Source organism: Cibotium barometz, chromosome 1, assembly GCF_041138505.1.
Source record: "Cibotium barometz isolate CiBa-2024 chromosome 1, ASM4113850v1, whole genome shotgun sequence".
Classification (NCBI taxonomy): domain Eukaryota; kingdom Viridiplantae; phylum Streptophyta; class Polypodiopsida; order Cyatheales; family Cibotiaceae; genus Cibotium; species Cibotium barometz.
In genome coordinates, this window is record NC_141046.1 from 82,935,634 (window position 1) to 82,960,821 (window position 25,188).

Below are 25,188 nucleotides of genomic sequence, written 5' to 3' on the forward strand. Positions count from 1 at the left end.
ATGAAACATTTGCACCGACTTCCAGGTTGTCCACTATTAGATGTGTTGTTGCAGTGGTTGTAACTGGCCTTCACAAAACTTGACGGGCGATGAAACAGACACTCGCACACAAAACACTTTATCACCCATGAGAACCTGGAAAAGGAAAACAAACAGGGGAGCTAGAATGCTCCTGAAAATAGTACAAGGACACTGATTGGCTCCAAAACGTAGTGGCGCCCCTTGTGGTATTTCTTTATTTGAACAAATATGAGTACAAAGTACAACTTGTCGAATCCTTTACCAATAGGATTCCTTTTAGCTTTTCACCCAGGACTTCCAAATAAAAACTCTCGTTATCACAGCAAAGCATTCCATAGAGAAGGCACACCTGTACGACACCTCCCTGCTTGAAAAGGTCTTCTCCATCTCAACCATGGATCCCACGAACTCTTTCCCAGACAGCAATAGGGCTGTACCAAACCATATGTCCTTCCTACAATCACAGCTTGCGTGTAACCTCGAGAAAAACTAGAACCTGTTCACATGAATCGAGAGACATGCTTTCCTCATGAAACCAAAGACCTGTATCTGATAAACCATAGACCTGTATCCATAAACCATAGTCCTGTATCCTCGATACCAAAGTCCTTTTTCTTTTCGAAAGACCAATGTCATGTTTTCATGACAGATAAATCCATCAAATCACGGCTGCCAAAACCTAGAGAGAGAAAGATAGAGAATGTGTCAAGCAATCCCTGAATACACATAAGTCCAAGTCGAAGAGCAACAACACATCTCTTCCAAGAACATCATCCTGTGCATATGCAGCTTGATCCTCTGTATCCCAATCTCGTAAACAAGGCCTGCAATCCACGATACCAAAGTTCGCCTGCCTGGCTTCTTCCACACATGCATGTAACCTGCTCCACGACCACCAGTACCTGATCAAATTCATTGCTGTGTGCCCATCCTCTGCACCGCTTTCCCACACCTTGCATCCGTTTGACTGCCTAGCTGGCTGTCCACCTAACTGATAGCTTGCCTCGCTGCCCACTTATCTGGTCGCTGGATGCTGGCAGCCCGTGCATATAGCACTCATGATATCCATGCGTTGGTAGCAATCCATCTGGCGCTTAGAGCTGTTCAGAGCCCACCTGACAGCGCCCAACAGGAACCATCGGCAGCAGTAGCACGTCACCCTGTGGCGGCGGCGGCAGCAGCAGAGCAGCGGCCAACAGTGGCACCAGCAGCGGCAGCAGCACTTGGTAGCAGCACTTGGCGGCGGCGGCAGCAGAAGCAGTGCCCGCCAGTAGTAGTCCGTGCGCGCAAGTGCAGCAGCACCCGATGGAGATGGCAGCAGTACCCAGCAGCTTCTGGCTCCTGTGCAGCAGCACACAGCGAAAGCCATCCGGCGACCGCCACGCGGCCCTTCCTCTACAGCTCGCCACCCTTTATAAAGATGCGATTTTGCTTTCTCAAAAACGCCGAAACAACTTTAGCAAAAACGCATGCCTCAAAAATAATAAGATTTTTTTTAAAAGCCTTCAAAGGTTACTAAACCTTATAAACTTAAAATCTCTTTTGTCTCCTTTCACACTTGGGCTGGCTACTAACATGGGTTTCCTTTTCACATTCAGCTGATGCCTGTCCACACTGTGTGTGCCCGTGCCCACCTGCTTGTTGTCCAGAGGGAAAAACACAGGGTCGTAACTGTGGCTACCCATCATGGATGGAAAGTGCATCAGTTGGACATCAAGACAGCTTTTCTCAATGGGGACTTGCACAAAGATGTTTATGTGAGTCAACCCATTGGTTTTGTGATGCTTGGCCATGAGGCTAAAGTGTGTAAGCTCAGGAAAGCATTTAAGATCTCAAACAAGCTCCCAGAGCTTGGTATGAGAAAATACATTCTTATTTGGCCAGCCAGGGCTTCAAGAATAGTCCAACAAAAAGCACACTCTTATGTAAAAGAGTATCATGGGATTTTACTTGTGCTCATTCTTTATGTGGATGACAGGTTGATGATTGTGAATGATGAGGATGCAGTTTCAGATTTCAAAGCTGAATTATGGGCATCATTTAAGATGTCAGACTTGGGTCTATTGCATCTAAGTTTGTGGAGAGGGATGAAGGCATTGTTCAGCTTCAATCCTGAAACTCGAGGTGCCCGGGGGACTAGGGCCTTTGACACACTTGTTGATACGATGCATATTAAAACATTTAAACATGGCCACAACCTTAACACATATCCATCATCACTTTGCATAAAACATAAAAGTTGGACAAAATATCCACAAATGCTGAAAATGGAGCTTGCACATGTGACACCGCATAGAGGCCGGAATGGGCCGACCCCCCTCTTGGAGTATTTTATTACCCAAGGAGAATAATATCATGTACAAGCTTTGAGGGCCTTACTCTCCCCACGGGAGATGCCGAATTATCCATATACAAATGCCATAACACAACCCAACACGAGGCAACCAAGCCGGAACACAGGCTGTAGAAATGACGAGCCAACAATATAATCCATATACCTCCATGTGGGTACTGATTCTTTCCCAAAAACCACAGGTCTTCATGCAATATAGCTGATATAACAGGTTCAGCTCTCCATTCATCCGGTACAACAAGTACAGTGGCTGGTACAACAAGTACAAGGGTTGGTACAACAAGTACAGTGGCTAGACATCATAATAAAATGATTAAATGCCCTTGCCTTCAGTATTTCTTCACGATGGAAGCCTTCAAAACAGTCCCCAATAGTCGGTATTCTTCATGGGCAACCTTCAAGAGAGAGAAAGAAAGAAAGAAAGATATATTAACGTCTACGAGAGGCCAAAGTCGGCCTATGAGACAAAAAATAATACAACTGTGTTCTTCCGGTCATTGGAAGAAAAGAAAGAAAAGAAAAAGTGTGCATGTGTCTGGATACAACTGTGAATCATCATGGATCGGTGGAGCCCATATACAAACAATATAAGGGGGGGTGGGGATGTGGATGGAGTGCTAAGGCAAGATGCATCTCTATATGCTGAAGGGGTAGTACAAGCATGCTATGCAGATCTATGGCTAACTCCATCCAGTGCCATAAGAGGGATATAAGATATCATACATCGCCGATGAGGCTGTGAATGGCGTGAACATGTACCCTGAGTCTGAATGAAAGCGAGCTAGCCTCTCCTGTGTCTCCATCTGGTGTCTCATTCGGATAGCTGCTATCTCTCGGTGACGGAGTCGGGGTGCTCTATGTCTAGTCTGTCTAGGTCTCCTCCTGGCTCTCAATTCCTCTGCTCTCTTTGCGGTCACCCCACGTGGTACATCAGCTGGTCAGCTGGCACTGGCATAGCTCTCTGGAAGAAATCTGTGAGCTGGGACTGTCTCCCACCCCTAGTGGGAGCGGGTGTCTGGAGGAGTCTCTCTCGAGAACTATGAAGCTCTAGTAGTAGTCTGCCAAGCTGTTGCTGGTCCCCGAGGCCTCCATCAACTGATGTAGTGAAGAGTGCTCCTCAAACAATCCTGCATATCTATCTCTGACCCCCTGGTGGGCTCTACATCTACATACAAAGTGATCCTCAGTCTCCACCTCCTCGCGGCACAATCTGCATATCCGCTCAGCTCTGGGAACCCGTGCCGCTCTCCCAGCCTCTATCTCTAGCTGATGTGATGAGACTCGTAGCTGTCCAATAGCAACGCGAGAGCTGTGTGGCATGTATACATCCATGTACCACGGTCGATGTATAAACCCATCCCCTGAGATGCTCATAAAGTGGTCTCTGTAATACCGCATCTTCGGTGGTAGTGGGCTCTCTGGTGCTGTCCATGTCTCGTGTATGTAGTGCTGCCATATGTCCTGTCTCATCACTCTGTTCCTCTCATTGAGAGAGAGGTAACCCTGTGGAGCAGACCGATCATACTGAAAAGGTGGCAACCGCTCAATGTCTATCCCATGATGTGAGAACCACTGTAGCATCTGTGCATACCAAGATCCAGTGTGTCCAGCCTCGGCCAGGTGTCTGGATGCCTCAAAAGCTCGGCGGGATAATCTCTCCGTGGGCATCTCCCTCATCCTGTATATAAAGGAGATCGTCTGGAACAATGCCTCCACTGCCATAGGTGGTGCAGCAAACTCAGCTCGAACAATGTCAAGCGGAACGGATGGTTTGCTGCGTATCATCCTCGAGAGCATCAAGATCTGTGGTCTCTCCAGCTGTACCCATGTGGAGGCTGCAAGCCCTGGTGCCCAAACTGCTGCTGCATACATCAAGGCTGGTGTCACTAATGTATCAAAGAGCCACCCCTTTGTGCGGGGTTCCTGAAAATGTGCTTGATGACACTGACGCTCAAGGCCAGCAAGAGCTGCATACCCCCGGGTCACTCTGTCTCGGACTGCCTGAGCCATGGAGAAGCGTCCAGCTGAGCTAGTAAATGTGATGCCAAGGTAAACATAAGAGCTCACCACCTCGACCCTCCCTCCTGCTAATGTGAGAGTAGTGTGGCTCCTGACTGCGGGTGAGGTGTGGAAGATCATAACCTTGGGATTTTTCCCAAGGTTCACTGTGAGTCCCTGCTGTGCGCAGAAGTCATCAAGAGCCACAAGGTGTCTTTGAAGCCCAACCTACGTGTCGGATACCAAGACGATGTCATCAGCATAAAGCATAACATGGACAGTAATACCTGATAGCCCAACCCAGAGCCTCCTCCCTGTGTGATGTAATCGACCACCTCATCAATATAGAGCCCAAAGAGCGTGGGGGAGAGCGGGCACCGCTGCTTCACACCAATGGTGCTAGCAACTGTGTCGGACAAGCCTCCTGGGCATCGGACTCTCCCAAAGACCTGCTCATATAGCCTGTATATGCCCCACATCATGTCTGAAGGTATGCCTAGTGTCTGTAGTCGCCAAAAGAGGCGCAGCGGAAATCCACAATGCAACAATAGAGCCGTTGCCTCCGTGCCTTGGCCTGATCAATCAGGCACCTCAATGTAAAAATGTGGTCGATGGTCGAGAAGGCTCGACAGAAGCCTGCCTAGCCTGCTGCTCTCAATCCCCCAACCTCTGCATGAGTGCTCAGCTCTGCCTCCAAAACTGCCCCGTATAGTTTGGCCAATATATGGCCAATCATGATGGTCCTGTAGTTCCCGGGGTCTAGTACATCTCCCGCTTTATGGATCGGCACAATAGTGTGCATCGTCCACTTAGCCGGAAACCCCTCTAACAGAGTTCTGTTGAAGAGATGAGCAAGAAATGGTGCCAATGTATCAATAGCATAGATGAGATGCTCTCCCTGTAATCCTGTATGATCTATCGCCCGTCCATGTTGGAGTCGGCATATGGCCCTCCTAACCATAGGTGGGGTGAAGGTGGAGACTGTGGAGCATGGCTCTGTGGGCTGTGGTATAGGGGGCTGTGTAGGCACATCATAAAGTCTCTCTGCATATGTCTGAGAGGTCTGAGGATCGGCAATAGGTGTGGGAGGACGGGGCTGTCTGAGTCTCCTCCAAGCAGCAGCAGCATCTCTGCTCATGAGCATGTGATGTGTGTCCCAGTACTGAGCCTCCTCATAAGCTCGCCGCTTACGGCGGGTGAGAGTATGCATCCTCCTGCCTGCCTGCCTCTGGGTGATCTCCCCGCGAGCCCTCTGCACTCGGAGACTGCGGTAAAGGTTTCTGCACTCATCATCATACCATCGGTTCTGGGGCATGCTCCCAGATGTAGGTGGCTGTCCTGTCTGTATGTGGTATGGGAAACTCCTCGCGGCTGCGGAGTGCAGTACATGTTAGAGTTGGGAGGTGAGCATGGCCATGGGTGCCGATGGATCTAAGGCAAATAGCTGATCATGAACATGATAGCTAGGTCCTGAGTGAAGTGAAAAATAGTGTGTGGTGGCTGTATGATGGGTGGGTGGGTCTCCAGTAAGCTCCTGAAAGTGAGGGATACGGTGGTAGAGACTAGTGTGCATGTCACCATTTGGCCACCCAATTGGTCCATCCGTGCTTTCTCATCATGTATGTACATTGGACTGGTGTCCATGGCAGTTGTATATGCTGGGGATTGATGCCACTCATGTGATACTGTGGACTTGGCTTTCCGTTGGGACTTGTGCCTCCGTGTACATGCCCGGAAATGCTTGGTGGATTGGTGTTCCATTGGGTCTGGTATCTCGTGTACTTGCCTAGAGCACGTCTACTTTGGTATAGTCTCATGAACGAGGATTGTCCATACCAATGCTGCATTGCATTGCATAGCATCTTTATGTGCTTGCTTGCAATTGAAATTGCATGCTGTTTTCATGCTTGTTTGACCAATGTGTAGCTCTGGGTAAGGGGATGCCAGCGAACCGTGTGTGCGAAACTGTTTGCTGACATGGTTATGTGGCATATGACAGGTGGTAAGTATTGGTCATAAACCTGGCCTTAGGAGTTAGCACTTTTATAAGTGAGTGTGTACACACTTCATTAAGTTTTGGGCGACCAAAACTCACTTATAAATTATGACCAACTCGGTGTTCACACACACTGATGTCGCGAGGTGGACATAACCCAATGTCCACTACCCAGACCTTATCCCCTTTGTACAAAGGGAGTAACCAGCCATTTGTCCACTCTAGCTTGCTCCACAAAGCACCTGCCTGCCACCTACACTGGACAACTCACCACCTCACTCCTCCTCTCTCTAGAGATTGGCGTCTCCTTCATGAGGGTTGTTGGGCTGCATTTTCTGCACTTTCTCCTTCCCAACTCCATTCCCAAGCTTGTTAAGGTGTTTTTCAAGCTTCCAAGAGTGTTTCCGGATGCTAATCACTCTCCTACACACTCCCAATGATTGAAATTCAGCAAAACAGCTCTCTTTATTGCTGTAATTTCTGGTCTTTTTGCTGAAAACCCTAATTTCAGCCCTCCTTTCTCAAGTTGAACCATAGGGGAACCTTTCCCAAGGTTCCCTTCATCCTCTTGAAGACTTTTGTTACGAAGAAATGCGACAAATCGAAGATCTCAACACTCCAAAGACTTCCATCGCGAAGACTTCCGCTATCATCGACTCTACTTGCTATTGGTAAGCTTTTATGCTTAAATATGGGAGCAAGTAGCAGTAGGGAGGAACCGAATTACAAGATCACATACCCCGTGTAGTGTTCTCTTGTCCTACGTGCTCTCTTGCAGATTGTTGCTACCATGTATTGGTGGAACAATAGAGAGTAGATGGTAGGGAACATGGGCACTTGAGAGGGTGGTGTGGATTGCAAGTCTATATCGACAACCACTTGTTTGCAATACTGTATTCATATGCATTGGTATGGAAATCTGGTCAGAAATGCCCATGACACTATGTACTTGATTCTCCCAAGATCAATATACTTTATTTGAGGGAGGGGTCGGCCGTTCCGGCTCATTGTGTGTCTCTGACTCTCTTGTCAATTCAGCAATTTACTTCTTGTGTCCATCAAATCTTAGTGTATTTAAGTGTATTGATTAGCATTGTATTCAACCAAGTTACATTGGTATCAGAGCATACGGTTCTCTTTCACTTCTATCGTAAAAGATGATCACCGTGAACACTAGCTATCTCTACACTTAGAATATTATGGACAGCCATACAATGAATGTTGGAGATGCTAATACAAGAGGCAGGGACAATGAAGTGCATGCCTCCAATGCTTTACAGGATGAGCAAACTCATGTGGTGCACAATAGGGAACATGAATATGTGGGACAGCCGTCCCGTGGCAAAGAGAAGATGTAAGAAGAAGAGTCCATAGTCTTGAGGGCTGAACTTACTCGTATGCAGGCTCTTCTCCATGCACAACAAGAAGAATTGAATCTCTACCGCCGCGAGGATCCATTGGTACATGACCGTTTGAAGGCCAAGAAAGCTGAATCTTATATGGATCATGTAATGGCAATGATTGCTCAAGAGTTGCACATGCAACCGAGGGATGCAGCACGTGCATACTTGGCTCGTACCGAGAATGCCTATGCAGAAAAGGCAACCATCCCACATGTCTTGGAATCCCCACGGGTGCCTGAACAAGAACTTATGTCTAAGAGGATGAATCTTCATGCTATGGGAGAGGAACAATCAGTGACTTCATGCCATGCAGGAATACCTTATGTAGCCCGTGAAGGATACAATGTTTATGGCAGTGGTCAAAATGTATGTCAAATGCCATTGCCTGAAAATGTGCATGCATAACACATGCAAGATGGGTTGCGATTTTTTGTTGGTACAGGTATTCCGCGTATCTCTCATGCCACTCATGCCTTTGAGTGTGCTCGTGAGGGAGAAGCTATGGCTGAAAATGTATCACTGCATGTTGAGGGGCCAGCCATGCCTCATGCTTACAGGGCACATGTATCTATGCCTTATGCATCACCTTTTGGTCCTAAAATGATGCTAGTCACAGGGGCTGTCCCAATGGACAAACATGGGGGAAAACATGTTGAGATGCACGCACATGCATCAAAGTCTCGTGACTTCAAAGCCGGAGACAAATCTTTGAAGTTTGACACACATCATGGGGAATATGATGCATCAAAGGCACTTGCTTTTATTGCCCAGTTTGATATTGCTTTCAGTGATGAGGATTTCACTCAGAAATCCATGATCCGGCATGTAAGCATGTTCATGAAAGGCACTGCTGCCCATTGGTGGCTCACGGAGAAGCTCTCACCGAATCCTGTTAGATCATGGGAAGAGTTCAAGGAGAGGTTCTATGCTCAATTCTTGCCTCCCAATGCATTGAATGAGATAACAATGAAGTGGGATTGGGTGAAGCAAAAAGAGGGGGAATCGGTAAATCCATATGTACAAAAGTTTTGGAAAGTGCTTTTGGAGGTGTCTCCATTTATGCATGTCACCGAGGCGGAAAGGAAGAGAAGGTTTTAATCGGGATTGCAACCCGTGTACAAAGCGGGACTACAAATGTATCCTGGTCATACCTTACACCAACTAATCGGAGCCGCCACCACCACCGCCACACCGAGCAATTGGAACTCAAATTGAGTCGATCCAATAAGGCAAAACCCTCATTTCAAGGCAAAAAGAGGGCTGTCCAAAACCTGTAAAATAATGGACACTCGTCTAAAAAGGACCAAAACCAAGATAAAAATGGTCCAAAGGTTGAAAATAACACTACCAAGAAGCGTCCCTTTAAACTGAGAGACTATGGTCTCACTCTGGAGCAAAAAAAGCAATATATGAGTGAGGGGAAATACTTTACTTGTGGTAGCACCGAGCATATTGCAAAGGCATGTCCAAACAAGAAGAAGGGTGATAATGCAAATGCATCAAAGCCTAATGTGCATATGGTTCCCGATGTGCAGGGCAACACTTCACATGATAGCAAAGACAAGGTTGTATGTAAAGCTTGGGGACAGCTCAAGGATCAGCCCGCTTTGTTCATGTTTGATGATTGTGCATCTGAAAATTTTATATCCACACAGATGGCAGCTGCTTTGGGTATTGAAGTGGAGGACATGGGTCCTCAAATTGAAGCAGGGGCTGCCTTTGTTGGTAGAGAAGTGCAGGTCATGCCTATTTTTGGCAAGTTGCGCATACACATTCAAGGCTATGTGGATCATGAGGATTTTCTTGTGGTGCCTTTGAATGGCTGTGATGTATTGCTTGGAAAGCCTTGGCATACACGTATTGATCCGTGCAAGGCTACAAGACCAACAGGATCACCTTCATGCATAAAGGCCGAGAGCATGTAATTGATACTGGTGAAGAGGCCCTTGTATCTCATGTCCAAATTAAGAAAGTAATGAAAAAGAGTGTTTTTGCGTACTTGATTTTTGTACGAGATCATGTTGAGGAAAATAATGTACATGTAAACACTCTTACGCATTGATCTTGTGCCGGGTAGCTCACCACCTAATAGGCCAGCCTATCGTGTAAGTGCATCCCAAAAAGAGAAGATCATGAAGCAGGTGAATGAGCTTCTTGAGAAGGGTTTGGTTCAGCCAAGCTCTTCCCCATATTGTTCACCCGTCCTCTTGGTTCAAAAGAAGGATGGATTCTTTCGTATGTGTGTGGATTATAGAGCTTTGAATAAGCTTACCATCAAGAATCGGTTTCCGATTCCACGCATAGACGACATCCTTGACAAGTTGGATGGATCGGCATGCTTTAGCCGAATTGATCTCAAGAGTGGGTATCATCAAGTCGTATAGTGCCTGAGAATGTACCCAAAACTGCTTTCAGGATAGTATTTGGGCTTTATAAGTATCTTGTTATGCCTTTTGGACTTACAAATGCCCTGGCTACATTCAATAGAATGATGGATCGAATATTCGGTGGATACAAAAAATTTACAGGTGTCTTCTTTGATGACATCCTAGAGTATAGAGCTCATTTGGCCATTGTTTTTGAAGAACTCCATAAGCATAAACTCTTCATAAATGCAAAGAAGAGTGAGTTCTTTTTGTCAGAGATACATTATCTTGGGCATATTGTGTCCAAAGATGGAGTGCGGATGGATCCTGTAAAGATTGATGCAATTCGAAATTGGCCCGAATTGAGTTCGGTGCATGAGATTCGTAGTTTTCTTGGATTATGCTCTTACTACCGCAGGTTCATTCGGCATTTTGCATGGATTGCTTCTCCTTTGCATGATTTGACAAAGAAGAAGGCCGTGTTCAAATGGTCCAGTGTTGATCATTCCGGATTTGCAAAAGCCTTTTAGTGTGGAATGTGATGCATCTGGAAATTGCATAGGAGCTGTCCTTAATCAAGAGGAACATGCCGTGGCTTATGAGAGCCGTAGATTACATGATGCAGAGCTATCTCTTGGCATTTATGAGAAAGAGCTCTTGGCTGTAATTCATGCACTTACTATATGGAAACATTACCTTCACTAGAGTTTGAGGTATTTTCTTACCCAAACTAAGTTGTGAGAGAAGCATAGGAGGATGGCCAATTTCCTCTCTATGTTTCATTTTCAGATCTTGCACACCCCAAGAAAGAAAAATGTAGTGGCCGATGCATTGTCATGAAAGCCATATGTAGCAGCTATCTCGGTTGCCTCTCATGGGGACTTGTCTGCCATGCATGATTTGTATCATACGGATGCTGATTTTGCCACTATTTGGGCTGATTTGATGGCTGGTCATGCACATGCCTCATATGTGATCAAAGAGGGTTATCTCATGAAAGATAATTGCCTATATGTGGTGTCTGACATGAGGCAAAAGGGTTTGGATGAGTGCCATGCTCATCCATATGCTGGTCATAGAGGCATAATGCCTACTACGCACATGATTGAGCGGTATTTCTTTTGGCCAGGTATGCGGAAGGACATAGAGGCAAATGTACGTGCATGTATCACTTGTCAAAAGGTGAAATTTGATAGGCAAAAGGCACCAGGTTTATTTCGGCCATTGCCTATTCCCACGCAGCCATGGGAAAGTATTACAATGGATTTCATTATGGACTTGCCACGCACCAACATGGTAATGATGCAATTTGGACAATTGTGGACAGGTTTAGCAAGCAAGCTCATTTGTTGCCGGTCAGAAAAACCATTAAAGCTGAGCATATGGTTAAAATATATCTTGCACAAGTGTTCAAGCATCATGGAATGCCGAAGTCCATTGTGGGGGATAGAGATCCCAGGACTACAAGTCTCTTTTGCCGGGCCTTATTTGATAATATGGACACCAAATTGGACTTCTCATCAGCTTCTCACCCTCAAACGGATGGGCAAAGTGAGGCTGCAAATTCAGCCGTGTTAGATCTCTTGAAATGTTATGTGGCGAATCAGAAGTCTTCTTGGGAGAAGTACTTACCGCTTGTGGAATTTGCATGCAACAACACGGTGCATGCATCTACCGGAAAGGCCCCGTTTGAGATTGTTTATGGTAAGGTGGTTTTGCCACCCATCCTTTGCACAAAGGATGAGATATTTGCAGCAGCTGATGAGTATGAAAGAGACTTGGATATTGCTTTTGCTCAGGCGCGGACAGCCATTGCAAGGTCACAAGACGAGCATAAAAAGGCTAGCGACAAGCATAGAAGGCAATTGGATGTTAAAGAGAACGATTGGGTACTGCTGAAATTTGAGAAAGCAAGACTTGCAAAGAGGGTGCATATCCTAAGGTTGCAACCAGGTACTATGGGCCTTTTCGAGTGATCGAGAAGATCAATGAAGTGGCTTTCAGATCGGCATTACCTAGTCATTGGCACATACACAATGCTTTTCATGTGAGTCTCCTTCGTAAGTATGTAGGGCCAGAGCCCAGTGAAACGGTCATTGAGGATCCACCAGAAGTGGATGAGCTTGAGGAGATCTTGCAACCAGAGCAGATTGTGTATCACAAGGAACGCAAGCTTGCTGCAGGCAAAGTTGTGAGGCGTTACCTTGTGAAGTTTAAGAACTATCTTCTGATTGATGCTAAATGGTCCACCCGTGCTTTAGCCTTTCTCATCATGTATGTACATTGGACTGGTGTCCATGGCACCTCTGTGAACAAAAGTTGTGTGCTGGGCAGCTAATCTCTCCCAACATGGGACGGGGTGTACATCCGGAAATCTAAGAAAGGAAAAAAGCCTTCCAAGGCTCAGTGCTTGGTAGGAAACCTCTAACCACGAGTTTTCAAAGCAACGCCCTGCACTAAACATCTGGATCAATAATATTCAGCCCCTCCTCTCGTTTGGGCTGAATAACTATAAACCAAGATACCTTGGCACGTGTGTTTGTGGTGCCATCCAAACCAGACCAAAGAAAATTGCAGATCAACATCCACAATTGCACGAGAGAAGCACCAACAAGAGGCCGTTGGAAGCAATACCTGATTAGCTACCAACGCTCTGGAGGCTAAATCCAATCTCCTAGAGCTCTAATGAAGAAGCTTCTTCTAAATACTCGTAAGTATTGGAGCGAATTGCTCTGCAGGAGAAATATCAACCCCAACTTGGCATCCCAAATATCTAGCAGTGCATCCTCTGCTGATCCACGTAAAACCAAGCTCTGTACCCCAAGCAACTCTCGGCGAGTCACTAATCCAAAAACCAATAGATTTGTGCCAATTAACGAGCGTCCTTGTTGCCAAACAAAACTCTTCTAGTGCCACCCGGAAGGAACATAAACCTATGTGTGAGGCCTCCAAGAACATGGTTGTGTCATCAGCTAACTAAAGTCAACCAGCTCCTCTTGACTACGAAGAGGAAACCTCAATCCAGAAATACCAGCAGTGGAGCGGAGGAAGATGCTCACGGCCTTCTGTGACTATGATATATAATAATGGAGCTAAAGGGCATCCCTGCCGTAGTGAGCGAGAGATCTGGAAACACTCTCCTTTATTACCACAAGCAAGCACACTACTGTGGGCATCACGATACATGCATGAAACTCCCTTGATCCATCTCTGAGAGAAATCCATATGGCTAAGAGTACCCGCAAGGAAGTCCCAATCCACTCAATCATAAGCCTTCTCAAAATCCAAAAGCAGAATGGCTAAAGGCTGATTACTTGCTTTGGCCCATTCCACGGCCTCCCAAAACGAGAAAATGTTATCAAAGATGCTCCTCCCGTGTAAGAAACCATTATGAGTATCATGAATGACATCCTGCAAAATTGGTTGCAATCTAATGCTCACTGCCTTAGCAACTATCTTACATGTAGTCCCAAGTAAGGTGATAGGTCTCCACTGTCCAATCCGGTGATAGGTCTCCACTGTCCAATCCCCACTCTTAGGGATAAGGAAAATAAGCTCCTCAGTGAGAGAAGAAGGCATAGAACGTGTGTTTCACATCTTCTGGAGAGCCGATGTGATATCTACCCCAATCTCATCCCAAAAAGTAATGAAAAAATTAGGGGAGAGACCATCCTCCCTTGGACACTCACCATGAGGTAAGGCATGAAGAGCATGACCGAACTCCTGCATAGAAAAAGGGGCATCTAGAATGGAACACATCTCCTCAATAATCAAATGTGGCAATGCATTCCAAACCTTCCTCTGTGCCTTGTTTCCCAAATTAGAATGAGGCTCAACGCTAAGAAGCTGGCAAAAGAAATCAGTGGCAATCTGTCTAACCATAGGAGGATGTGAATGAAGAGTGCCGTGTGAATCTTGCAGTTGCTTGACACTATCTCTGGCATGAGATGGGCCATGAGTAGCAAAGAAGTGTTTGTTGCATTTGCTATCCATTTGGGTCCAAAAGGATTCTTGGGTGTGGTAACGGTACTCCGCACGCTGCTCAAGAGAGTGATGAAGCTCAGTCCTAATAGTCCTAGTGAGCATGAGAGTGTTTCTCATGTTCTCTCTGTAAGGCTGCCAGTCTACGTCTAATAGCTCTTTGTAAGTCCAAGGCCTCTTGCCTCTTAGAAAGGGCGCACATGTGATAAAAGTCACTAATATCACAAAGAGCAAAGGCCAGGCTTTTGCGAGGCCTGTGAGAAATCATGAGATCTCCAAATATCAAGCATATGATGTGATAGCTCTGCATCTGAGAACAAATGATCAAGGATGCGTACATGAGGTGCCGAACCATGGCGACTCGAATCTCTAATGCATAAAACCATTGGATAATGATCCGATTTTGAAGTGCTTGCAACAATAAAATTATGACCCCCTTTGTCAAGCACCCAGTTATCCACATAAAATCGGTCTAATCGTGCATAAATATGTCTTGCATCCCTTTTCCTATTAGACCATGAATAGAGAAGAGTGGATGGTCTCCTCGGAGTGGCATCCTCACGCCAACAATCTCTACCCTGAATGGAGACACTCTCTCAAGAGGATACACCAAGCCCTCATGCCCACCTATTTTATCCATTGGAATCTCAACCATGTTAAAATCCCCACCAATAATCCAATGGTCAGCATGAGGCATCAACGTAGTGAGAGATTTCCAAAAGACAATCCTCTCACCTCTATGGTTAGGATCATAGAGGTTAAGAATACCAATACGTGTAACACCCTGCATAAGAAGGATCCACTGCACTCTTGCAGGTAAAATGACACCATGTCCAATGATGCAAGGCAAAATCACAATTGAAACAGAAATACAAACACCACCTTTGGTACCAATGGCTGGCGACCAAAAGGTTTGTCCCAAAAGAAGCTTGCTTGATCTCCCACATTGGCTAGCATCCAATTTATGCTCTTGCAAGAGCAATACCTCCATAAGTCCACTTGTAACTGCACTATGAAGCTGAGTTTTGACAATCTGTTTCTGTTGACATGGAAAAAACCCCATGAGACATTCCTGATCTCCCACATTGGCTAGCATCCAATTTATGCTCTTGCAAGAGCAATACCTCCATAAGTCCACCTGTAACTGCACTATGAAGTTGAGTTTTGACAATCTGTTTCTGCTGACACAGAAAAAAACCCCAAAGACCCTGAATGTTCCATGAGACAATCCTCAAAAGGATTGAGAGTAAGAACGACTAGATCTCGTGGTCGATGAAGGACCCCCTTTAGAGATGGAGGTACGTCTCGCATAGGTAAGGGAGGGAAAATCTGACGATGAGAACCTTACCTCTGGTTCCCACTCTGGGGAAAAGCTAGGGCTGGTCCTCAAAATTGGAGAGGTACCATGATAATGCGACTGCGCAACATCATCCTCGAGGGTGCAGTCATCCTGTGTGTCTGTAGTGCTACATCCTCCTACGAGGGATCCAAGTCCTGTGCCTGCAGAGCTTCATCCTCCAAAGAAGGATCCACATCCTATGAGGCAAGAGCTGCATAAGGGTTGGGGTGCTCCTGTAAGGGTGTGGGTAAAGGGCAGGTACGGGGGTCCGAGGGCGCCTGCCATATGTAACCCAACGCTGTGTGGTCTGCTAGGGCACAGGGGCAATTGGAGTCTGGGCAGCTGTAGGAGGCATCTGTTGGGTAGGACCACACCGCCTCCTAGCGCAGCCTCTTGATCTGGGACAATCTCTAGTATTGTAGCCCTATCGACGACAAATCCGACACTGGTCAGGTCTGCCTGCAATCTCCTTAGGCCTTTGAAGCATGATAATGAATTACAATTTTTGGGGGATATTGTGGAAAACACATGCATACATTTAGTTTGATACTTCATCACATCGTAATGCACTAAGCTGGCAAGTTGTGTGTGAATGTCTCACAAATGCAGGCCCCATATCTTCTCAAAATTGTCTGGCAGTGTGGTCCAGTAAAACAAGCACGATGATGGCGGGAGACCTTGCGTATGTAGCCATTTATCTGAAGGATGCTTACAACAATACAGTAAACATCTCAACAGGATGGTCAGATATTAAGAATTTCACTTTAACTGTGATCGATAAGGCAGGAAATATATGCCAAGATTGCACACTGTTGACAGCTGTACCAGGATCCGGTTATGAGATTGCAACAGTTAATGTCATGTTTCCAGGGTACTACAAGCTAAACATTTCTGATGGGAGCAAAGTTGTAAGAGGCTCCCCTCTCGATTTTATTGTTGTAGCAGGTACAGTGTATATTGCCTTGTTCAGTTTCTACCTTTCTTTCTTCCTTGAATGTCAATACATAAAGAAGTCACAAGTTTACCTGATCGACAGATGATATCATTAGTAAGCTTTTCACAATTTATCTGCTTTTTGTCAGCCTCCTTTGATCTTTCTTCTTTTTAATCTGCCTGGATTTCCGCAGCTGTTTGCAGCCTTAGCTTCTACTGTCATTTTTCTAGGAAAAGAACACTCAATTAATAGGAAAAAGATACGTTTGAACTAACAGATAATCCCTCTACTGAGGTACAGGTCCGATAGAAGGGGGGATTCTCTCCTTGGCTAGTTTCTTTGTGAGGAAGATGAGGTATGAGGAGGTGGAGGGAAGGGTCACATTACGGGAACGGACAGATGGAACGGGGGTCTGTTTTGGAATGGGAACGGGAACCGGAAAGAAAATGGGCATGACACGTCATCACCATATGGTTACCATTTGCAAGCTAAGGAGATTCAAGGGCATATATTGCAAGCCTTTTAGATGCAAGGTCATACACCACTCTCATATGATATGATATGATCATAGAAAAATACAAAAATTCTCATTTACTAAAAAATTAGACCCAGAATGCCTTTAGCCAATGATGCACATTTGTGGAACGGGAATGAGAACGACACAGGTTATGGAACGCGTTCCCTCGTTCCCAAGGCTATGGAACGGCGTTCCATGTTACTATGCATTAAGGGCATGTAACAACATCCACGTCAGGTTTGGGATATAAGCATGTGAGAAAGATTCCCTTTGTTCCTTCATGGCCAGGGAGGTACCCTTTGGAGGCACACTTGTTAACACGGAGATTGTGAATAAGGTATTTTAAAATGGAATTGACAAACTCTGCAGGAGGTTGGACTTGCAGCAGTGTTGCCCGCCAAACATGCCAGCCTGTGAGGCTATTGATGAACTTCCAACAGTATGATTTAGGCCAATGAAGTTGAGGGTATTCATTAGTTGCAATCCAATTAAAATATAGGGGGGTGCCAGACCTGTGCTCTCCTCATGGAGAACCGGGGTGGTCCGGACTCCGTCTCAATGTCCATGTAACTGGCTCCATGAGAGAATGTGAGAACTTTGTCAGTCTCGGTGAAGACACAGGATCTCTGTCATTTACTACTGTGTTTCCTGGGCTGTCCCAAAGGCATTGAGGTTGGGATACCTGTGCTCCAACACAACTTTACTTATCGTGGAAATGGAGGTGCCAAACGCAAGACCTTGATGAGGTGGGGGCATAAACTACTCAAGAGGTCTTGTCGATTCTTTGTGGGGATAGGGCATGTCCTGTCTTGTACTAGCCAGTGCTGATGATTATGAGTAGTGTGGCCCTGCTGACAAAGGTAGATCCGACATTGGAGGTGCACTGAGCTGGTAGCTCTCCACACGGCAGCTCCAGATCGGGGAGATTCTCCAGTGACATAGGAGCAGTCCCCCACTCGTGGTGGACATGGCGAGCCTCTTGACAGTCATAGATTCCCCTATGCTGGATATTCTGGATGGATGAGGATGACACCACACTCACGTGAGCTCTCATTTGTACTTATACTGATATATAGATGTACTTGCACATGTATCCACATGCTCACTATGATGACGTTTATTGATGATGATGATGGGATAGACACATAGCTAGTCTATCCTTTTGTAGGAGTCTTTCAGTTTCTTTTAGTCTTTTCCATGGTTCTATCCCAAGGAACCCATTAAGGTTAATTGCATCTCATGATCATAACACTTCTGTTTAGCATGTTACATATGGAGGCATGCTCTTTTGTCAGTTTCCTACCTTTTTCTTGTTCTGCTAACCCTCCTCCAAACTCTCCTCTATCCTCACCCCCGAATCCATTAATATTATTCTCTAGACCTGCCTCTATTGAGTGTCTCCACCCTCCCCATTCCATGCCCTATTGTCCGTTTCTCACCTTTCCTCTTGTTGCACCAACCCTGCTCTTGTCTCTCCTCTGCCTTCACCCCCGAATCGATTAATATTATTCTCTAACCTGCCTCTATCCAGTGACCCCAGGCCAAGAAAGCTGAATCTTATATGGATCATGCAATGGCAATGATTGCTCAAGAGTTGCACATACAACCGAGGGATGTAGCACATGCATACTTGGCTTGTATCGAGGATGCCTATGTAGAAAAGGCAACCATCCCACATACCTTGGTATCCCCACAAGTGTCCGAACAAGAACTTATGTCTAAGAGGATGAATCCACATGTTTTTGGAGAGGAACTATCGGCAACTTCACGCCAAGCAGGAGTACCCTATGTAGCCTGTGAAGAATATAATGTTTATGGTAGTGGTCAAAATGTATGTCAAATGCCATTGCCGGCTGAAAATGTGCATGCACAACACATGCAACATGGGCTGCAATTTTCTGTTGGTGCAGGTATTCCACGTATCTCTCATGCCACTCATGCCTTTGAGAGAGAGAAAAGCTATGGCACCAATGTGTGTTGAGGGGCCAGCCATGCCTCATGCTTACAGGACACATGTATCTATGCCTAATGCATCACTTTTTGTTCCTAAAATGATACCAGTCACACAGGGGTTGTCCCAACGGACAAACATGCGGGAAAACACGTTGAGATGCAGGCTAATGCATCAAAGTCTCGTGACTTTAGAGGCAGAGATAAATCTGTGAAGTTTGACGCATATCATGGGGAATATGATGCATGAAAGGCACTTGCTTTTATTGCCCAGTTTGATATTGCTTTTAGTGATGAGGATTTCACTCAGAAATCCATGATCCGGCATGTAAGCATGTTCATGAAAGGCACTGCTGCCCATTGGTGGCTCACGGGGGAGAAGCTCTCACCGAATCCTGTTAGATCATGGGAAGAGTTCAAGGAGAGGTTCTATGCTCAATTCTTGCCTCCCAATGCATTGAATGAGATAACAATGAAGTGGAATTGGGTGAAGCAAAATGAGGGGGAATCGGTAAATGCGTATGTACAAAAGTTATGGAAAGTGCTTTTGGAGGTGTCTCCATTTATGCATGTCACCGAGGCGGAAAGGAAGAGAAGGTTTTAATCGGGATTGCAACCCGTGTACAAAGCGGGACTATAAATGTATCCTCAGTCCTGGTCATACCTTACACCAACTAATCGCCGCCGCCGCCGCCGCCGCCGCCGCCACCGCCACCGCCACCGCCACCGCCACCGAGCAATTGGAACTCAAATTGAGTCGATCCAATAAGGCTAAACCCTCATTTCAAGGCAAAGAGAGGGCTGTCCAAAAGCTGTAAAATAATGGACACTCATCTAAAAAGGACCAAAACCAAGATAAAAATGGTCCAAAGACTGAAAATAACACTACCAAGAAGCGTCCCTTTAAACTGAGAGACTATGGTCTCACTGTGTGGGAGAGATGGAATTAGGGTTTAGAGATTCATGTGGGAGACATACACAGAGAGAACAAGGGGGAGAGAGAGAGAAAGAAAGAAAGAAAGAAAGATGTTATTAACGTCTTCCAAAAGACCGAACTCGGCCTATGAGACAAATCGGAGTACTTGTATGGGGTATCCTCTGTCATCCCAACAAAATGAAAAAGTACTGAATAAAAAGCTGAATCTGGGTGTGCAGGGGATGGAGCTCTATTACTAGGAGAATGCAAAGCTATATGCATGGAGTATACAATCATGATATGCAACCTAGCTAGCTCCATCCTGTACCATACTGAGAGAGAGTTGTGGGGATAAGTCAACTCATGAGGCATGAGTGTGTGACTCCCCTATCACACATGTATATTGCACTAGTACACATAGTGCACTTAGTACATTAAAAGTACTAAGTGTACTATGTACTATAACTTATGGGCTGTACACACTATAAGGGTGGGCATAACGCCTTTACCCCAACAACCTCCCACTTAAAGGCAAAGTGCCCTTAAATGAAGGAAAAGAAAAATCAGCATGTACATGATAATATACAAGGCCATATCAAGGCTGAAACTGGCCTCATCCAATGCCCATCAAGTGTCTGCAATGAGCAAACCGCTCCGGAGGCAAACTCTTTGTCAACAGATCAGCCGGGTTGTCATCCGTATGAATCTTAACAAGCTGAATTTGCTTGTTCTCTATCGCCTCTCTGATGAAGTGATACTTCACATCCACATGCTTCGTCTTTGCATGAAAGACAGGGTTCTTTGCCAACTGGATGGCACTCTGACTGTCACAATGCAACAATGGAATATCCCCTGTATAGCCCAAATCAACCACTAACCGAGATAGCCATAATGCCTCCTTGCAAGCCTCTGTGGCTGCAATATACTCGGCCTCTGTAGTAGATAAGGCTGTGCACTTCTGCATCCTGGATATCCATGACACAGCACCTCCTGTGAATGTAAACACATAACCGGTAGTAGACTTCCGGTTATCTGGATGACCGGCATAATCCGAATCCGTGTAACCATGCACTAATGCATCCTGTTTGCCAAAACATATGCACATATCCTGTGTGCCCTTCAGGTATCTCATGACACCTTTCACTGCTTCCCAATGCTTCTTGCCAGGGTTGGCCATGTATCTAGAAACCACTCCCACTGCAAATGCAATGTCCGGCCTAGTAGCAACCATGGCATACATGAGACTGCCACAAGCTGAAGCATACGGAATCTTGGCCATATCAGCCCTGTCTCTATCTGACTGTGGGCTGTCCATAGCACTGAGTTTCACATATGGAGGCAAAGGAGTACTAGTCTTCTTCCCCCCGTCCATATTGAACCTCTGCAAGACTTTGCCAATGTATTCCTTCTGAGACAAATACAACACATGCTGATTTCTGTCCCGAAGTATCCGCATACCCAAGATGTGATTTGCATCACCCAAATCCTTCATATCAAAGGTTTGATGCAGCCTCTGCTTCAAGGTATCCATCTCCTTACGAGATTTCCCGGCAATCAACATATCATCAACATACAAGATGAGGATCAATAGACTGCCATCCAAAGCTTTCTTGGTTAAGCAGTGATCTATGTCACTTCTCCTGAATTTGTGAGATTTCATGAATGTATCAAATTTGTGATACCATTCCCTTGGTGCCTGTTTGAGCACATAAAGACTCTTTTTCAGCTTGCATACAAGCTTCTCCTTTCCACTTACTGCATAACCCTCTGGCTGCTGCATATATATCTCCTCATGGAGATCACCGTGAAGAAAAGCAGTCTTCACATCCATCTGAATCAAGTCCAGATCATCATGCGCAACCAAAGCCAACACAGCTCTAAGTGTGGTCATTTTGACCACTGGAGAGAAGATCTCCTCAAAGTCCACACCATATTCCTGCTTAAAGCTTAGCCACTAACCTGGCTTTGTATCTTGGCTTTGCATCAGGTGCAACTTTGAGCCTGTAAACCCACTTGCATGGCAAAACCTTCTTGCCTGCAGGCAAATGCACCAACTTCCAAGTTCCATTTTTATGCAGAGAATCCATCTCTGACTTCATGGCACGCTCCCAAAGAGCTTTGTCTGCCCTCTGTAAGGCCTCCTTATAACATGAGGGCTCCCCACAGTCAGTGAGCATCAAGTAGTCAACCCCTGGAACAAACCTGTCAGGGGCTCTGGAGGGTCTTGTGGACCTCCGTACCCAATGACCATCATTTGCAGGTTGCTGTCCAGCCTGCATATCACCCATTGGTGGCTCCTGTTCAATGCCATAAGGCTGAAAAATCATGCCAGGTATCTCCTCTAACTGTGGTATATCCATAGGGATATCTTCTGCCATCTCTGGCTGTCCATTTGGACCATTTTCAGCACCATTTAAGGGCTGGTTTTCCTGCTGTAATGGCTGATTTACAGCCCTTTGTTGTTGTCCATGATGTCTATCATCATCAAAGATGACTCTGCCAGGCTCCTGTTGCCTTGCAGGCTCCTTATACATGCATGTTTCATCAAAAATGACATCATTGCTGCGTATGATCTTTCTATTCATGGGATCCCAAAGTCTATACCCCATTTCACCTCTGTCACCATATCCTAGGAATATGCATTTGTGAGACTTAGGATCAAGTTTGGTACGCATTTCCCTGCGTATGTGCACGTACGCAACGCAACCAAACACTCTCAAGTGCTTGTATGACGGAGGCTTCCCTGTCCATACTTCTTCTGGCACTTTCCCACCAAGCCTCGTGTTAGGTGACCTGTTTATAAGGTGAACGGCTGTCATAACAGCTTCAGTCCAAAAACCATGAGGTAATGCAGCATGTGACAACATAGAACGGACCTTCTCCTCTATGGTCCTGTTCATCCTCTCTGCTGTCCCGTTTTGTGGAGGATCATAAGGAGTAGAGAGCTCCCTCTTGATGCCTTTAGCATCACAAAAGTCCTGAAACTGTTTGGACATATACTCTCCACCATTGTCGGAACGCAAAGCCTTCAGTGTTTTGCCAGTTTGATTCTCAACATGAGCAACAAACTTCTGAAACACTGAGAATGTATCACTCTTCAAACGAAGAGGATAAACCCACACCTTGCGTGTGGCATCATCTATAAAAGACACACAATATTTTGCCCCTCCCAAAGAAAGTTGAGGCATCTCACATACATCTGTATGCACAAGCTCTAACTGAGCATCTTTCTGTCCAAGAGCTTTCTTGTGGGGGCACTGTAGTTGCCTACCATATATACAATGCTCACAAAACTGAAAACTTGAAAACTTTAGAGAAGGCAAGTAACCCAAACGAGACAATTGCTCCATTCCCTTGACACTCATGTGTCCCAACCGGCTATGCCACAGAAATTTCCGGCAGCTCGGTTGCATTTACATTAGCATGGTGACAAACACCTACATGCATAAAGTAAAGAGTGTCCACCTTAGAGCCTCTGGCAACAACCAGTGACCCCTTACTAATTTTCCACTTTCCACTACCAAATGTGGTAACATAATCAGCATCATCAAGCTGTCCAGTAGAAAGCAGATTCTTTTTGATTTCAGGCACATGCCTGACATCATGGAGCATAAGCTGTGAGCCATCTGAAAATACAAGCCTCACATCACCTCTGCCAAGAATCTTGCATGCATGGTTATCACCCAAATAAACCACTCCTTCATTGCCAGCAGTGTACCTGACAAACAAGTCTCTGCAACCTGTGACATGAAAGGAGGCACCTGAATCAATGATCCATGAGTGCATACCATGACCACCTGTAAGAAGTGAATGGGCATCAAGTGAAGAAGTAAATAGAACCTCATCCTCACTGCCACCTGCATGTGACACATTGATTTCTTCAATCTTGACTCCACTTTTGCCCTTTGGCTTTACATCTTTGGCTTCATCCTTCTCTTTGTCTTTGCCTTTTCCCTTTTCTTTTTGATCGTTTTTGCATTTGTAGCATTGCTTTTTAATGTGTCCCTTCTTGCCACAATAATGGCATTCCAAGTCCTTTTTGGAGCGAGACTTGCTCCTTCCCCGTTCTTGGCTTTTACCCCTTTGCTGGGATCTCCCACGTGCATTCATTGCATTGGACTTTCCAACAGAGTTGTTTTTCCTGTTCATCTCTTCTTCAAGAAGAGCACCCTCAACATCTGCATATGACAGCATAGCATGCGAATTGCTAGTGGCTGTCCTGAATGTGTAACAACTCTCTGGCAAAGTGCATAACAGAAAAGTGGCTTTGAACTCATCGTCCATTGCCAACTTTTGATTTATAACTTGGCTGACAATACCATTAAACTCATTGAGATGGGCTGTCATAGATGCCCCTTCCTTCATCTGAAGACCTATGAGTTTCTTCAACCAATACACTTTGCTTGAGGCACTTTGTTGGGCATACAAGTCCTGCAATCTCTGCCACATTCCCCAAGCTGTCTTCTCTTCACGAATGCTGAAAAGTAAAGAGTCTGACACAGATAACATGATAGTAGATCTTGCCAGCTCATCCATATCTTCCCACTCTTCAGCAGTAAGAGAAGCGGGCATTACACCCCTTTCTTTGATAGGCTTGTGCTGCTTTTTTTGGAGCAACACATTGTAGCACTGGGTTTGCCAAATATCATAATTATGCGAGCCTTCAAGCTTCTTGATGTGAAGCAATGAAGAGCTCTCACTTGTGGTTGCCATAGCAAAATGCAACCTGTCAATGCCTGACTCCCTGCAAAAATGTGCAAACACTGCACCAAAAGCACACAAAGTGCTCACAGTTATTCTCCCAAGCTTTATCTCCCACTGCGGAAGCACAAATGCAACTTTTCTCCCACTTTCGTGCAGATTCTACACCATCGGGTCCTTCACCATCTTTTTCATTGAGTGAGAGTGCAGGGCATCTTTTCCAGGCCTGGGATCCGCAAGGAAGGCTCCTTCATCAGTCTGTGGATAGAGCTGGGACTGGTGGTGAGGCCTCTGGAGCCCTAGTTGCTGGGCCTCGCATGGTGGCATGCTAGCCTGGATCTCCGCATGACTACCATGTGGCTCGGGGCAGCTACCTACCGATTCGACTACGCCTCCGCCAAGTAGCGCTTGAACGCTACACGCTAATACGCTTTACTACTGCCTTCGCATACGTTCGCACGGTTGACGCCCGCCTTGTGGACTTCGTTCGCCTAGCGCCAGCCTTCGCCCAGCGTTTGTTCGCCAACGCTCACTTCGCCGTCTCCGCCAGCAGCGCTAGAACTCCACGCTTCGACTGCTAATGACGGGCACCCGCCTGCTTCTTCACTTGGTTAGCTACGCCTGACTCCTTATCTGCCTGGCTGCTGTGACCCTGATGCAGGCTGCTCACGCTGAAGGGCCTTTTGGTCGCTTCTGGCTTTTCACACACAGGC

General features: G+C 45.9%; 1 protein-coding gene across 4 annotated transcripts in view; it reads left to right on the plus strand.

The window, feature by feature from the left end:
- LOC147642518 (uncharacterized) overlaps positions 1-25,188 on the plus strand; it is a 206,749-nt gene that overhangs the window by 16,139 nt on the left and 165,422 nt on the right. For all 4 annotated transcript variants that reach the window (XM_086807209.1, XM_086807200.1, XM_086807192.1 and 1 more), the window contains exon 5: positions 16,067-16,402. In XM_086807209.1, coding sequence (XP_086663335.1) covers positions 16,067-16,402 — 336 coding nt within the window. The remainder of the gene's footprint in view (positions 1-16,066; positions 16,403-25,188) is intronic.